Source organism: Aotus nancymaae, unplaced genomic scaffold (assembly GCF_030222135.1).
Source record: "Aotus nancymaae isolate 86718 unplaced genomic scaffold, 86718_ANA_hifiasm-v0.15.2.pri h1tg000040l, whole genome shotgun sequence".
In the NCBI taxonomy this organism is placed as follows: domain Eukaryota; kingdom Metazoa; phylum Chordata; class Mammalia; order Primates; family Aotidae; genus Aotus; species Aotus nancymaae.
Window position 1 is genome coordinate 18235844 of NW_026988454.1, and position 17461 is coordinate 18253304.

A 17461-nucleotide genomic window follows, 5' to 3' on the forward strand; every position below is an offset into this window, starting at 1 on the left:
CTCCCAAAGTGCTGGGATTACAGGTGTGAGCCACTGCACGCAGCCTCCTTTTTTTTTCCCTTCCTTTTTTCTCTTTTTTTAAGGGACAGGATCTCTGTGTTTTGCCCAGGCTGGACTTTGAACTCGTGGGCTCAAGTCATTCTCCAACTCAAGCCTCCTGAGTAGCTGGGACCACAGGCATGCGTTTTTCCTTTCTTTCTTTTTTTTTGAGACAGCCTTGCTCTGTCGCCTAGGCTGGAGTGAAATGGTGCGATCTCAGCTCACTGCAACCCTCTGCCTCCTGGGTTCAAGCAAGTCTCCTGCCTCAGCCTCCCAAGTAGCTGGAAGTATAGGTGTCCTCCACCACGCCCAGCTAATTTTTGTATCTTTATTAGAGACGGGGTTTCACCATATTGGCCAGGCTGGTCTCAAACTCCTGACCTTGTGATCTGCCCACCTCAGCCTCCCAAAGTGCTGGGATTACAGGTGTGAGCTGCCACGCCTGGCCCCCTTTTTCCTTTCTTAATGGTGTCTTTTGATAAATAAATTTCTAATTTTAATGGTTGAGTTTGTCAGTATTTTTCTTTTTTTTTAATGGTCTATTTAAAAAATCTTTGTCTACTTCAAAGACTTGAGGATATTCTCCTGTATTATTTTTAGAAGTTATGTTGTGAAATTGTTTTCCATTCAATTCGGTAAAATGCTTTTTGTGTATGTCTATTACATCATTTCATTTTTCTTGGATTGCCAAGTGACACTCAGCACCATTTATTTAAAAGGTTATCCTTTTCTCTGAGGTCTCTACTGATGAAAATAATAAAAAAGTTGTCCTGTCCCACAACTTTGTAGTACCACCTTTGTTATAAATCAGGTATCCATATATGTATAAAGTCTGTTTCTAGATGCTATACTGTTGCACTGATATATTTGTCTATTCATATACCACTGTTATATTGTGTTAATCACTGTAGGTTTATAATGTCTTGCTAACTTACAGTGTGAGTCTTTTAACTTTGTTGTTTTTGAAGATTGTGATAGCTGTTTTTGACTTTTGAATTTATATATATATATTTTTGAATCAGTTTCTTAATTTTGAAGAGATTTCTTACCTATTATTTAGGTGTAAGTAAATTGAGTATTTGCAAATACTATCCTCCTGAAAAAGTGATCTGAGCACTTTCTCTTTGCAGAAATGGCATGGTGATAGAATTATACTTGCCTGAGAATAATTAGTCAGATTCATGAAACATACACTGATTACCTATGTTTTAGATACCATGGCATATGATGTTCTAAATGATGTAGTTACAAAGATGAATAAAGTTTTGTCTGTATCTTCATGAGTTTATAATTAATTTTATTTTTGACACATAATAAATAAACTATTTTATCTGTTTCTCTTTGAATTATCTCTAGTAAGAATAAGTTTCCAGGAATATAAAAGAAAATTGATCAGTGCTGAGTTGAAATATGTCACTGTCAGTGTCAGAAACAGGGATTTAGAGTTGGGAAGCTACTGACAGGAAGGATTCTTATGTAGCACACACCTTGGTATTGCAGGCTCACAGTTTGTTATCTAAAACCCCTGAGAATAAGCAGGCTTCCTAATTTAGAATTTTTCAGAATTCAGAAAGGTAATACTGTGTATATGCATACACACACATACATATTACATCCGTGATTATGTAATATCCTTCTGGGTCAGCATTTCGTAAGCCATCACAAAAGTATTTCTGCAGTGAAACAAATGAATATTCATACTAAGTGGATTAAAAAAAAGTCATAACCTACCATTAGGTCCAGTGTTGCTGCCGAATAAATTTTAACACCAAACTTACGAAAACAACTTTCACTTTTCAGGATGTTTTTGGATTTTGAGTAAAAAGGATTGTGAACTTGTATAATACAGTCAGTAAGTGTGTATTTATCCGTCTACTGCAGTCGAACTGCCTCTTTAAAATCCTGGCTCTGACTCTTGTCGACAACTTCTATGCTTCTCTAAATTTTAGTCTGTTTTCTCATTGAGAAAATGGAGATAATATTAGATAGTACTTCATGGGGTTGTTACCAGAGTTATTTGAGATGATAGATACAAAACATTTAACAGCATCTGGTGTGTAATAAGTATTCAAACATTAATTTTTGTAACAACAGATTTTTTGTATTTTCAGTATTCTAGCTACAGAAATCTTTTCCATAAAGATTTATGCTTGAGTTTTTATAATTATTATCAGGAAGAAGATTGTGAGAAAGCATTCTTCAAAATGGACAATGTACTTATAGATGACAGAAGAATACATGTGGATTTTAGCCAGTCTGTTGCAAAGGTTAAATGGAAAGGAAAAGGTATGATGGTTTATCTTCTTTTGTGTTTGCTCTGCTTTCTTTCTTTTTTTTTTTTTTTGTGGAGATGGAGGCTTACTCTGTTGCCCAGGCTGGAGTGCAGTGGCGTGATCTTGGCTCACTGCAACCTTTGTCTATCGGGTTCAAGCCATTATCATGCCTCAACCTCCCAAGTAGCTGGATTACAACCACGTGCCACCATGCCCAAATAAGTTTTGTATTTTTAGTAGAGACAGGGTTTCACCATGTTGGTCAGGCTGGTTTCCAACTCCTGACTTCAGGTAATTCATTCACCTTGGCCTCCCAAAGTGCTGGGATTACAGGCGTGAGCCACTGCGCCTGGCCTTATTTTTGTTGTGCTTTTCATGCTTATGTGAGCCTTTGATTGAGTGCTGTTAATTAGGAGAAATATTAATTCATGTAACTTCTGCCATTTATAATTTTACAAACCTGCTGTCTAGAAACTGAGGTAGAGTGTGTTTGTGTGTGTGAGTATGTGTGTATTTTAAACTGATGAAAAATTATATTTTCTATGTTTGACTGTATTATAAACTACTAATAATTATCCGCTGCAGACATGATATGTTTCCAAAGTAATTATTTTGACTTTATGGTGGTTTGAGTTTTTTAGGTACACAACTTAAATTTTTTAAAGTTTGTTTTAGTTGTCATATGATGCAAAATAGAAAAGGTCCATGAAAAGGTAGATAAAAGTCTCATTCATTCCTGCTCCTCATATCTAATTTCTTCCAGGCAACCATTATTACCTATTGGTACTAATTTTCCCCTAAAGTCTTTGAATATATATCTGCATGCATATATATATATGATTTTCTCCTTTTAAAAAAGAAAATACAAAGGATGCAGTCTATACATACTGTTTTTGTACCTTGCATTTTTCACTTAACAGTGTATCTAAGAAATCAGTTCATGTGAGTATATAAAATGAACCAGTCCTATTAAGTTTTCTAAATTTTTACTCTTTCATGTCCATAGCAGTATGTTTTACCCCTATACATATTACATTTCCCACATATACATACACATATGTCAAATAAATTCCTGGTAGCATATCAGTCTTAAAGTTGGGTCTCTTGTATGTTGAAATAAGTTTTAGGTTTTTTATGTAGTGTTTTTAAAAGGTTTTACTTTGATAGTTACTCACATGTAATGCTAAATTTTACTGGGAATTTTAGGGTTACTTTATTTTTCTATAACACTTATTTCCCATGATTTTAATGAACTTTTTTTTGGTCTGTTTTTAGTAAGAAAGAAAAACACTAGTTGTGAATTGCTGAATTGTTTGGTGGATTCTATTACTTTATGGGAGTTGAGAGAAGGAAGAAATTATTAATGTGACTGAAGTAGGCAAGGAAGTTGCCATTTGGCAGCAGAGTATCTCTTGTTAGATCTTAAAAGGTCTCTTAAAGTCTCACTTCTTCCAAACCTGGTCTTTCAGATCTTAAACTCAGGTCCCAAATTCTCCGTTTTCCATTGGACTTAATGTTGTCATGGACTTAGTGGCTCTACTTGAACATTGCATTTGTGTGTAATTTATTTGAAAGTTTGATGTTGTAATATTCACATATATCGTTAGGTGGCAGCATGTGGCTACCTAGCAAAATGGATATCTGATTTCAGTTAAATTAGTAATGGAGATGGAATTACTATGATTCTTTTATTCCCTTTTTCTGTCTCTCGATATATGCCATTTATAAAATAGCTCTTACACCTTTTATAAAATAATTATTGTTCTTGATTAACTAGGTTGTTTTTTTTTTTACTAAGCAATTTTCTTCTTCTTTTTTTAATAAATAGGTGGGAAATATACCAAGAGTGATTTCAAGGAATATGAAAAAGAACAGGATAAATCATCTAATTTGGTTCTGAAAGATAAAGTAAAGCCCAAACAAGAGTATCCTTACCAAGAATCAGTTAGTTAATATATATTGACTATCTGCTATGTGTAGAGTTCTGTGTGATGTGTTATCAAAAGTCACAAAAGCTATAGAAGACAAAGTTCCTGAATCCAGATTGTGAGGAAGTAACTTAGTTTATCATTATCTCTTTTCTTTTTTTAAAATTTAATTTATTTTTTTATCATGTCAAAGGACATTTCAGTGCTATCATCTCTTTTTAAGATCTTACATATACTTTGCTTTTTCACTATACTCTAGTGTATGGAAAAAGTTAAGGTTGAAAGAAATCTGTAGCCTAATTCTTTTATCAGTACCTTCCTACTCTAAGTTAAGTACTTTCCTACTTAGCATATTCTCAGCAGATCTTCAGGTAAGATTTGTATTTTCTTTTTTGGGGGGCTTTCCTACAAAAACTGGAAAGCCTGCTAGGCAAATTTTAAAAGAGCTGTAACACTAGCTTTATATTTTCTGTATGGAATTTTAATGTTTTTTATTCCTCATAATCAGAAATTTATTATTGCTAAGCTGAATCCTTTGTGCTAACCACTCTTATGTTTAACTTTTTTATGTAGATAACAAAATCCTATTGTTCTCTGTTACAAAATTAGGTTACTTCTTTCTGTATAGTATATTATAATTTAAACAACACATACTTATTGGGTTTCTACTGAGTGCAAGAGTTCACTTTTATAGGATTAAAAGAAATCCATTGACTTGACCATTTACTTCAGGTTCTTCCAAGTTTTAGATTGAGACATGTAAAAAGCAGTGGAACATACTGGCTTTTTTTTTTTTTTTTTTTTTTTCAGATGGAGTCTCGCTCTGTCACTAGGCCGGAGTGCAGTGCAATCTCTGCCTCCTGGCTTCAAGCAATTCTCCTGCCTCAGCCTCCTGAGTAGTTGGGACTACAAGTGTGCACCACCACGCCCAGCTAATTTCTATACTTTAGTAGAGACAGGGTTTCACCATGTTGGCCAGGATGGTCTTGATCTTCTGACCTCGTGATTTGCCCGCCTCGGCCTCCCAAAGTGCTAGGATTACAGGCATGAGCCACCATACCCAGCCGAAAGATACTGTTTATATTATGACATTTTAATTTGTTCACTAATTTTTCCCATTATAAATATATCACTCCACACATTGCCAAAGTTCTTTCTTTTGTGATTCTTTCTGGTAAATGGTGTCTTTGTTTCCTAGTTTCTATTGGTATTTCAGGAATTTTTTTTCCATACATGTTATGTAGACATTTCTTTTCCAAGTACTCATCAAGAAAGATGAGTATCAGGTTGACCTGGTCTATATTCCTGTTTTAAGATGTGTTGACTGTCTACAATGCATAAAACATTGTGAGGTGTTAGAGCTGGATAAAGTGAAGGAAGCTGATAAAATCAGCATGAGGAGAGGCTTTCACATGCAGACAGACCAAACAAGAAGCTGGGATTTGGTCTGAAAATAATAACATTCAAGGGCATATGATTGAAAGCTTTAAATCATAAAAGGTATGAATGGAATACATTTGAGATTTATTTACTAAATCTTTGAAATTAAATTTAGGCTTTTTACTAATAACTGTAGCTAGAAGATGGGGAATTTTAAGTTTTCTTTAATTTTAATTAATTGAAACAACCACACATATACCTATATGGAATAGTGTAGCTTCTAGCCTTCTGATGTTGATATAGACAGAGAAATGCCATTAGGAGATAGTCTGATGTGCAGATAAGTTGTCATCAGTCAATTAAGGCATGGTGGCATCTACTTTATGGGCCTTGAAAGAAAGAAATTACTGTAAATATAGATTCTTAATAAGAACAATGAAAAATAGAAGTAGGAGAAGGAAGTAACTTGGCCCAACTAGGCTTCAGGGAAGAAATGGAGAAAAGAGGGCAGTGAGCTCACAAATTTGTGTTTTATTCAAAGGGAGGGATTTGATGTCTTCTAAAACTGTTGATTTTAGTGGTAGGTACAAGATAGTGGGCAAGTGAGGAAGCAAGAAATATAACAAGTGTCTTGAGGGTATGACAAGTCATCTTACAGGTACTTAGTTAGCATCTGTCACATACTCAGTTTAGCAATGGAAGATATTCAGTTCCTGCCCACATAGAGCTTACATTTTTTTTTTTTTTGGACAGTCTCACTCCATCGCCAGGCAGCAGGCTGGAGTGCAGTGGCGCAATCTTGGCTCACTGCAACCTCTGCTTCCCGGGTTCAAGCAATTCTCCTGCCTCAGCCTCCCTAGTAGCTGGGACTACAGGCGCACGCCACCACACCCAGCTAATTTTTGTATTTTTTAGTAGAGACGGGGTTTCACCTTGTTGGCCAGGATGGTCTCGATCTCTTGAGCTCGTGATCCGCCTGTCTCGGCCTCCCAAAGTGCTGGGATTACAGGTGTGAGCCACTGCGCCTGGCCAGAGCTTACATTTTATTGTTAGAGTGGGGAAAAAGAACAGACATAGAGTAATTACCATTAACTAAATATGTCTAAACTATTGCAAAGAAATATTGCAAAGGGGTATGGGACTCATAATAGGGGGCGAGAGGTTAGAGAATACCCTCAACACTGAAAAAAGTGACATTAAAACTGCGACACTAATATGGGAGATAGGAGGGCTGAGGTGGAATGCTGTCTTCTTTCATGTGATCCATCATTTAAGAAATAGGCTGGATGCAGTGGTTCATGCCTTTAATTCCAGCACTCTGGGAGGCCAAATTGGGAGGACTGCTTGAACCCAGAAGTTTGAGAACAGCCAGGGAAACATAGTGAGACCCTGTCTCCATTTTTTTTTTAAATACAGATTTTAACTTAACCCAGCACAGTCATGAGTCACGGTACAGTCATACACACACACACACACACACACACACACACACACACACACGAATCAAAAGGTTAATAAAATAAAAATTTTAGGTGGCATATACTATATTTCTGTACTTTTAAAAAATGCTATTGTGACCCACTAAATAGATTTTGTACCCCATTGATGGATTATAGTCATCAGTTTGAAAAACACTGCTCTGAGCCCGGTGCAGTGGCTCATGCCTGTAATCCCAGTACTTTGGGAGGCTGAGGTAGGTAGATTACTTGAGGTCAAGAGTTTGAGACCATCCTGGCCAATATGGTGAAACCCCGTCTCTACTAAAAATACAGAAATTAGCCAGGTGTGGTGGTGTACACCTGTAATCATAGCTACTTGGGAGGCTGAGGCAAGAGAATTGCTTGAACTAGGGATGGGGAGGTTTCAGGGAGGCAAGATCTGGCCACTGCACTCCAGCCTGGGTAACAGACCGAGACTCAGTCTCAGTAAAAAAAAAAAAAAAAAGAAAAGAAAAACACTGCTCTGAAGAATTTGGATAGAGGGAACAGCATGTGTAGAGCACGTTAGGATGAAATCATAGGCAGGAGCTATGGAATGTATATCTGGAACAGGCAAGATCCAGAAGATGCCCTGGAAACAGTGTGGCATAGTAAAAAGGGGGAAGAAGTTGGAGGTAATGGAGTCGTAACAGGATGGTATGAGCTGACTAACCCTCTTTAGCTATCTCTTGGGAAGCCAGGAGGGACAGTGTCTTTCATTTGCTTTTATGTAGAAGTGAGACATTCCTGTGGAGAATGTGGAGCTGTGGCTTTGTGAAGCCGACCTGAGCCTCCAGGCCTGATAGAAGTGTTTACTGTGGTCCCATATGGAACTAACATAGCTCTGCCTGTTGGGCTTCCTCATAAGCTTTCTTTTGAAAACCACCATTGCAGCCCATGTCAGCCTTCCTCAAAACCTACCTTTGAGGTTGAGATTATTTTCAGCAGAAGTTGTAACTATTATATATGTTATCTTATTCTAAGATATTATATTTAAGAAAATACTTATCTCTGAATTAAAACATTAAGTTTTTAACACATTTATATGAAATTTAAAAGGATTCATTCATAGCTTCATCACCTAGACACGTGATACTTTTTATTTCTCCTTGTTTCTTTCAAGCCTTTGTCTTATGTAGTTATAATTGTTGTATAGTATATGTAGTTTTTGCTTCAAGTTTTTTTCATGTTAATTTTCATAAACACCTTTCTAGGTTTTTTTCTGTAACATTTATCATTGTTAACTTCCTTTATAATATCTCTTTGAAGTACTATAATGCATTTAAGTATATCTTTATTACTAGATATTTTGTTGTTCCCACTTTGATACTAAAAGTAATCCTATTATGCTTTTTTTAAAAAATTTTTTCAAGATAGAGTCCCACTCTGTCACCCAGGCTGGAGTGCAGTGGTGCAACCCTAGCTCACGGAAGCCTCTACCTCCTGGATTCAAACGGTTCTCCTGCCTCAGCCTCCCAAGTAGCCGGCATTATTATAAGTGTGTGCCACCACGCCAGGCTAATTATTCTATTTTTAGTGGAGATGGGGTTTCACCATGTTGGCCAAGCTGGTCTTGAACTCCTGGCCTCAAGTGATTCACCTGTCTCTGCTTCCCAAAGTGCTGGGATTACAGATGTGAGCCACCACGCCTGGGTATTGTGTATATTTTTGTTCATTTAACTTTATTTATAAATTCTTATTAGAATTTAAACGTGGTGGCTCATGCCTGTGATCCTAGCGGGGAGGCGGAGGCAGGCAGATCACAAGGTCAGGAGTTGAGACCAGCCTGGCCAAACATGGTGAAACCCTGTGTCTACTAAAGATACAAAAGGCTGGGCATGGTGGCTCATGCCTGTAATCTCAGCACTTTGGGGGGCCAAGGCAGGTGGATCACCTGAGGTCAGGAGTTTGAGACAAGCCTGGCCAACATTGTGAAACCCCGTCTCTACTGAAAATACGAAAAACTAGCTGGGTGTGGTGGTGGGTGCCTGTAATCCCAGCTACTTGGGAGGCAAAGGTTGCAGTGAGCCGAGATTGTGCCATTGCACTTCAGCCTGAGCAACCAGAGCGAGATTCTGTCTCAAAAAACAAAAACAAAAACAAAAAAGTAGCCAGGTGTTGTTGTGGCGAGCAGCTGTAATGCCAGCTACTCGGGAGGCTGAGGCAGGAGAATCACTTGAACCCAGGAGGCAGAGGTTTCAGTGAGCTGAGATTGCGCCATTGCACTCCAGCGTGGGCGACAGAACAAGACTATCTCAAAAAAAAAAAAAAAAAAAAAAAGAATTTAAACATGATAACTTGATATGCATTGCTGAATTTCCTCCTGTAGGACTGAACTAAAAGAAGGGACGTACCTGCTATCTTATATAGCTTTTCTGGGCATTGGAATTTATAATACCTTATTTTTTTCAGGTTAAAGATGTCCCTCATTTTCTGTTTATTTTATTATTATTGACAAACATGTTTATTTTCCCCTCTATTTTTTTGCCTACTAGTTGTTATTTTAAGATTGTTTAGGATTAGGATTTTTTCCATTTCTCCTGACCGTATAATGAAAGAAAATGTTAGTTTTGTTTAAGAAATGTACTCTATTCTCAATGCTTTTTGTTTTAAAGTTACTTTTAGCCTATGATCTTTGTTTACCAGATTCTTAAGTTTTGATGTCTTACCAGTATTATTTCTCATATTTATCCTTAACTAACTGCTGCAGTGCAAAATATGATCTGATACTAGATGAGCAGGCAGAAGACTCAAAATCAAGTCACTCACACACAAGTAAAAAACACAAGAAGAAAACCCGTCACTGCTCTGAAGAAAAAGAAGATGAGGACTACATGCCAATCAAAAATCCTAATCAGGTACCTCTAATGTCCAGATTTAGATGTGGAGAAATAAGTATTTTATCCCTCTGTAAATGATGCCTTAGTGATACCACTTAGGAGGTAAGGGACCATTCTAAGCAGAGATGGATGTGTTCCTAAGAAGTAGAATGTTTGCACTGGGGTATTGGGTTTTAATTTTCAAACATATTTATCACAAATAATAAAAGATCATTTTTGACATAACTTAATGTATCAAATACTTCCACATTGTGAAGCAAGAGTGATTTCCATACCTGTGGATACTCATTTATTCCCATCAAAAACAAGTGTGGTTGTGCTGAAAAAGATTTTGTCATTTATCTGCTTAATTTATCATCAAGTGTGATGTATAGCTCTTAAGGGCTCTTGAGATTTTATGTCCTACAAAACATTTATATTCTTCCATATTGTATATAAGAAATAAAAACAGCACTGATAGCTTGAGCATCCTAAAAGCTGTCCTGAACAGCACACTTTTAAAAACAATAATAAAAATTCCCCAAAGAAAATTTAGTGTGAAGAAAAGTAATTATTTCCAGCCTGTGTTTTGGTTCTTACTTAAATAAAAAATAGTTTACAGGCTGGTTGCTGGTGGCTCACGCCTGTAATCCTAGCACTTTGGGAGGCCAAGGCAGGCAGATAGCTTGAGCTCAAGAGTTCAAGACCAGTCTGGGCAACATGGTGAAACCCCATCTCTACAAAAAATACAAAAAAAAAAAAAAAAAAAAAAAAAAGCCAGGCCTGGTGGTGTGCACCTATGGTCTCAGCTACTTGGGAGGATCTCTTGAGCCCAGGAGGTAGAGGCTGCAGTGAGCCCAGATCGTGCCACTGCACTCCAGCCTGGGCAGCAGAGCCAGACCGTGTCTCCAAAAAAATACGGATTTTTTTCCATCAAAGCTCTTTGCTTTTGTTTTACCACATAGAGGCATTTGAGCTGGGCCCTGGTAGCTGAGAAGGATTTCAGTGGGTTGAAGTGAGAAGGGAGGAAACTCAAGATGATGAGAATGTGAAGTAAAGATGCAGAAATAGAGAAATGTAGATATGATAGGCACAGTCAAGGATTTGCTGTCAGGAGAGCTAGGTTTACGTTTCTATACTGCTAGTCATCAAAGTGACCTTGACAAATTCTTTAACTTTCTAAGCCACAGTTTCATCTTTCGTGAAAAGTGAGAAATACTTTACAGGCATGTTGTTAAGATTAAGTGAAAAAAAAAAAATACCTGTGCAAACATTTTCTACGCTGGCTATTATTGTTACTACTTTTTTTTTTTTAACTGTTGAAGCAAATTACTAGTTTTAGAGTTACTTGAAATAGTTTCTCTCTGTGGTTATGACATTAACTAGATTTATATTTCAGTTATATTGTTTCTTTTTATTTTTGATGTTTAAGGGTTGCTTTAAGAATTTGTTGTTTTGTAGTTTTAAAAACTGTTTCCAAAGTGAAATCTACAAAATGGTACATATAGAGAACCTAGCTTTTATTCTTGTTCCCTCCCTATTTCCTTCTTCCCTCTGTGGGTATTTTATGTGTTTTATGGGTTATTCATTTAAAAAAATTTAGCAAGTAAATATTTGTCATATGTTCTTACCTCTTTGCTATAATCCAGCAGAGAAAGAATTTCTTCTTTCCATAGGCCTTTAGCTGTTTAAAGACTGCCATCATTCATGTCTCATCCCGTTTTTAGGCCATACTTTTTGCTGGTTCCTTCAAATATTTCTCATGTGAATCAGTGGTGGTAATAAAAGTATTAGTAGGCCAGGTGCAGTGGCTCATGCTTGTAATCCCAGCATGTTGGGAGGCTGAGGCAGGAGAATCGCTTGAGCCCAGAGTTCAAGACCAGCCTGGGCAACATAGCGAGACTCAGTCTCTGCAAAAAATTTAAATAAGAAAAAGAAAAAAGCAGTAGTAGTAGCAGTAGTAGTTAACATTTTTTTTGGTCCTTACAATGTGAGGTGGGTTCTTTCATCCCCTTTTCACACAACAAAGGAAGCAAGAACAAAAGAAGTTGTTACTTGCCCATAGTTTTACACAGCTAGTAAGTAGTGGAACCATAGTTTAGTTTCCTACTTGGACTCCTAACTACTCTTGCTGCTCTTTTTACCTGGGTTATATTCTTGTCAGTTTTCTTTCCTAAACTCTATTGTTATTTTAATAAAATTTGTCTCATAGTACAGTATTCCACTGTGATCTAACAGGAACACATCTCCTTCTTAAATGTCTGTACTCTATGGATTACTTTAGTCTAAGGTCACATCAGTCTTCTTCACTGGTGACTGGATCACATTCCTATGAATGTTTAGCATGTTTTCCACTAAAAACTCTGAATTCCCTCCCCCTCCATGTGCTGCTTTTAGCTCCAGCTTTGCATCCTGCCCTTGTACATGGAACCTTCAATGAATTTAAGCCTGAGATAAATAAACATTGGTGTGTTTGATATAATCAGAGGTCTAAAAAAATTCAGACTGGTTGTGTTTTTTTGTGTGAATCTTTTTGATTCTGCTGTTTGATTACTTGAAACCTTACAGTAGCAAATATCCTTCTCATTTTGCTTGAAGTAAAAGCATCAAGATTTTGGGGGAATGCTATTAGTATTTTTTAAAGGAATTTTAAGGCAGTTTTAAGTTTTAATTTTAGGGCACTATTAACTATAAAATTATTAAATGCTGAAAAATGATCAAATTTTACTTCTCTCTTTAAATTACATTTTTAAAACATTTTGTACTTTGATTTAATAATATAGCTACATAAATTTCTCCTTCTAATAAAACTCAGCATCAGTATTTAAGATTTCAGTGGCCCCCAATTTTTTTATTATTTTGATTGCTTTCCTTTTTTAAAATTCTTTAAAGAGAATTTTCAGTACTAGACAAATTTCAGCTATAGTTCATATTTTCCTATTTGTTGGTGTTTTGCTTGGTATGTCTGATTTCCCAAGAGTGTTTTTACTTATTTCTTCAAATTCTTTGTTTTTTATTGAGTAGATAGGCTTATCAATTCGAAAACGTCTCTGTTTAATTTTCCACCTCATTTCTTAATTCCAGAAGTGGTTTTTGTGTTGTTGAGGTTTGGGTTTTACTGGGGTTACAGGAAATGAGTATTCAGCTGGGGGTTGCCTTACTGACAAGTGTTCATGCTGGTAGTCAGTTTTCCACCGGGGTTTTCATAATGTTTGTATTCTTGACTGTATTTTGCTGTCATTTTAGTGATTTAATGTTATTTTGGTGATTAAGATTTAACCAGATCTTTGATTTAGTCCCAGAGACCTGAGCAAGACTTTTTTTGACTGCTTATACTAAGTCATTTGTTAGGTTCTTTAAATTGGCCATTTTGTGTTCTTTGTTTTTTTCTTTCTTTTTTGGCCACATGGTAGTTTAATCATCTTGTCTTATGTTTTAAATGTATAAATAATGTAAGTTTTAGAAGTTCATACTGGAAAGGACCTAGAGCTTATCTAATTCATTTCTCTCACTTTAGATATGAAGATACTGATCCCACAGGCTCTTAGGCCTTTATAGTTTGGTGGGAGAGCTGGAATTTTAACATTTATTTGATTCAGTCAGGTGTTGGATTTTTTCCCCATTTTTCTATGCCACTCCCCCCTTTTTAATTTTGGATGTCAAGTTACTGATTGATTAAATAATTATCTCCAACCTGTGTAGATCTCTTGAGTCTCAGTTTCCCTATTTCTAGAATGAGGATAATATTGCACTCCTAAAGCTCTTAGCACTGTGTTAGCATGTACTTAAAGGATCTGCTCTTATGTGGCTTCATCCAGCCACTTAAACTTTTCCCCTTCATACATACAGTGCTCATTTTTCCTTGCTTTCCAGTTTTCACTTACGCTACTTTCATTAGCCTTCTTGCAGCCTAGTCAGACCCAAGCTCACTTATCCTCTGAGGCTCATCTGAAATCCTGACTTCTCCATGAAACCTTCTCTAATTAGTCTAACCTTAAGAGTACTTCTTGTTTGACACATCTCCTAAATGTCAAAGACTCCTTGAACCCAGATCTGCTTGACTTCAAAGCTTGTGTAGCTTTGAAAACTACTCCCAAGTAGGAGTGATTTTAAAGTTTCAGTCCAATTCAAATATTCAGCTTCCTCAATTTTTTAAAAGAATTAAGTGCTACGTAATCTTTTATCTCTTTTTATTTTAAATACTCAAAGGACTTAAGTGCCCATTTGTATAATAACATGCTGAGGATTTGATGAAGTTATATATCAGCCAACAGTCTCTGCATTTTAAAAGTTTGTCTCAACCAATACAGAAATAACGATAAGATGTGCAGATGTAATACTATATGGATATTTCTATTTTGTATATGTTGGAAGCACAAAAATTCTTTCATCTAGAAATGTCATAATTTGCTAGAAAATAGATGGTAAAGGGCTAAACCAAAATGCCTACTCATTTTTTCTACATCAGGGACTCTTACGATATGACAAGAACTATTTGGATTGTGTGGAAAATCACAAATCAGTTTATATTGTTGTATTCCACAAACACTGTGATTATTACCATAACAATCATGTTACGTCTGTTTTCACACACTGCCAAACTCAAGGTGTACAGTATCTAGACAGTATATGGAATAATTAATACTTTGCATAAAACCCAGTCCTTAACCATGGGTATTCATCACTCTGGATTTTAAGCCTTGACATTTGTATTTACTACAGTAATGTCTGGTGATGGAGTTGAGACCTCTGGGAGTTCAGTCCTTAGAATTTTGCCTTTCCCTTGGGCAAGCTTAAGAAAGTTGAATTTTACAAAGTATCTCTTGAAAGAGCATTGGCTCTAGTCTAAGAGTAGAATTAAATTTAGCAGTTTTATTATCTTTGGGGCAAAGGATTCTTCCAGTGTTTTTAAACTCATTTTAAAGAAATGTAATAATTTTAATGTAAGCCTGGTCAGCTGGGTGAGGTGGCTAATACCTGTAATCCCAGTACTTTGGGAGGCTGAGGTGAGAGGGGATCACTTGAGCCTAGGAGTTGGAGACCAGCCTGAGGAACATGGCGAAGCCCATCTCTACAAAAAATACAGAAATTAGCCAGGCGTGATGGCACGTGCCTGTAATCTCAGCTACTTGGGAGGCTGAAGTGGGAGGATCTGTTGAGCCTGGGAGGTTGAAGCTGCAGTGAGCTGTGATCATACCACTTCATTCCTACCTGGGTGACAGAGCAAGACCTTGTCTCAAAAAAAATTCTCTCTAGCTTCTGTGTTTCTAAACATAGAAGATGTATTTGAAGATCTAGAGAAGAGCTGTTACAAAATAAAACACTTTAAAAATAAATTGCTCAGACCCAAGTATACATTACCCGTTTTCTTTTCATTTAAGACTTACTGACTTTCTAAGATCTCTTCTTGCTAAGTTATTTCAGTGATATCTTCTCACAAGATTCTTGTGGGAATTTTAGTAGTTTTATTGCAGATCAATAATGGCGCCACATTTTGGGGGAGTGAAGGATGAGGAGGTGGGAATAAGACTATAATAATCAGAATTTTTGATATTGCAGCATTTTTCTAAAGACATGTTCTAATTTCAGTTGAGCTGTTTCATTTTCATATTTTTTGATCTGATCCTTCATTTCAGCCAAAATATTAAATACAAAGCAATGAAATTGTTAAAAAAAAAATGGTTAAACCTTTTTCTGAATTATTTTATTGTTTTGTAATTTACAAGATTCTTGACATTAGTGGTGGTGTTCACATTTGAGCTGTTATAACAGCTTGCTAATGATAGTCTTTCTAAGTTTTATTAATTGAAAATGCCCACAACATGATGATTTTACTGATTCACTTGTAATTCTCCCTTCCTTTTACAGGATATCTATAGAGAAATGGGGTTTGGTCACTATGAAGAAGAAGAAAGCTGTTGGGAGAAACAAAAGAGTGAAAAGAGAGACCAAACTCAGAACCGAAGTCGTAGCCGATCTCGAGAGAGGGATGGCCATTATAGTAATAGTCACAAATCCAAGTACCAAACAGATCTTTACGAAAGAGAAAGGGGTAAAAAGAGAGACCGAAGCAGAAGTCCAAAGAAATCCAAAGATAAAGAAAAATCTAAGTACAGATGAAAGATGAAGAGGCGGAATTGAGTGGCTAACATATTTACTCTTGTCTAACTTAGAGTGTCAGGAAAGCAGATGCTTAGATTTTGTGTCAAAGCTTGTTATTTTTTTTCATACTAGGATTGTGGCCCTTTAGATTAATACTGATTGTATAGGGCACTGAAAAATAAAGAACTGAACATTTTCTTTGTATACTTTTTTACACTAATTTTATTGTTAAACATAAATGGTAGTCTTCATTTTTAAAATCTTTTACATTTTCACTCTTTTTTTAATGAAGTATTTCATACTACAAAAATACATAAGCATGTACATATAAAGTAAAGGGATAATAGATGTAAATATCTGTGTACTCGTCAGCCAGCTTAAGATATAGAGTATTGCCCCCATTTTAGAAGTCCCTTAAGTGCCCTCTCCCTCTCAAATCTAGCTACATGCTATTTAAATTTTTTTACTACATGTCTAGTAAATTTTGTGTTTGGAATTTTGTGTTTGTCATTTGCTTATTATAGTTTTTCAACATATGTATGTATCTGTAAATGAAATGTTAATTTTGTATGTTTCTGAATTTTATATAAATGGCAAAATGTTTACTTCTGTGACTTTCATTTTTATTGCTACATAGTATTATATGAATATACGACAGCTTATTCTTCTCTTGAATTTGAGTTCTATTTATTTTTATTTTTGCTGTTGAAACAATGCTGCTGTGAACATTGTCTAGGAATTATATTGCTCGATATGTTGATAAAATAATGCCAAATTATATTCTGAAGTGGCTGTACTAGTTTATACCCCTCCTGGCACTGTGAGTTACCTTTGTTTCATAGCATCTCCAACACTTGTTAAGTTCAGACTTCTAAAAATTTGCCAACCTAGTGGATGTTAAGTGGTATCTTACTGTGATTTCCAGCAAGATTATTCTCTGTTCTTCCATGTGTAAGATGTCCTTTTATTCCTGGCTGCTTTTAAGGTTTTCTGTCTCACTCATTGTAAGCAGTTTGATATGTGCTTGATATTGTTTTTTTTTTTTTTTCATGTTTATTCTGCTGTAGCTATTTTACCTGTGGGTTTATGGTTTTCATAGAATTTGGAAATTTGGGGGCATTTTTTTCTTCTATTTTGTTTTTCTGTCTCTCTGCTCCTCTCATGCTTCTCCTGGGGCTCCGATGACTTGGAAGTATGTTAGGCCCCTCAAAGTTGTCTCCCAGTGTGCTGATGCTCTGCTCAGCTTTTTAAAAAGCCTTTTTCTTGCTGTGTTTCATGTTGGGTAGTTTCCACCGCTGTGTCCTCATTGTTCATTAATCTTCTGAAGTATCTAATTTCCTTTTAATTGTATCCAGGTATTTTTCACCTCAGACATTTTAGTTTTTAGAAGCTGTGTCTGGGACATTATCTCTCATGTGTCTCCTTCACATGCTCATGCCTTC

At 36.1% G+C, this 17461-nt stretch overlaps 1 protein-coding gene and 1 non-coding gene across 2 annotated transcripts in view; one reads left to right on the top strand and one right to left on the bottom strand.

The window, feature by feature from the left end:
* The window catches only part of PPIL4 (peptidylprolyl isomerase like 4), a 42058-nt gene extending 25434 nt beyond the window's left edge, over nt 1-16624 (top strand). The window contains exons 10-13 of the mRNA XM_012452521.3: nt 2214-2325; nt 4141-4237; nt 9809-9956; nt 15786-16624. Coding sequence (XP_012307944.2) covers nt 2214-2325; nt 4141-4237; nt 9809-9956; nt 15786-16037 — 609 coding nt within the window. The 3' untranslated portion in view covers nt 16038-16624. The remainder of the gene's footprint in view (nt 1-2213; nt 2326-4140; nt 4238-9808; nt 9957-15785) is intronic.
* LOC135268553 (U7 small nuclear RNA) lies at nt 4636-4697 on the bottom strand. The gene has a single exon (XR_010336858.1). It is a non-coding gene; the product is annotated as a U7 small nuclear RNA (small nuclear RNA).
* Nucleotides 16625-17461: the final 837 nt, after the last annotated feature.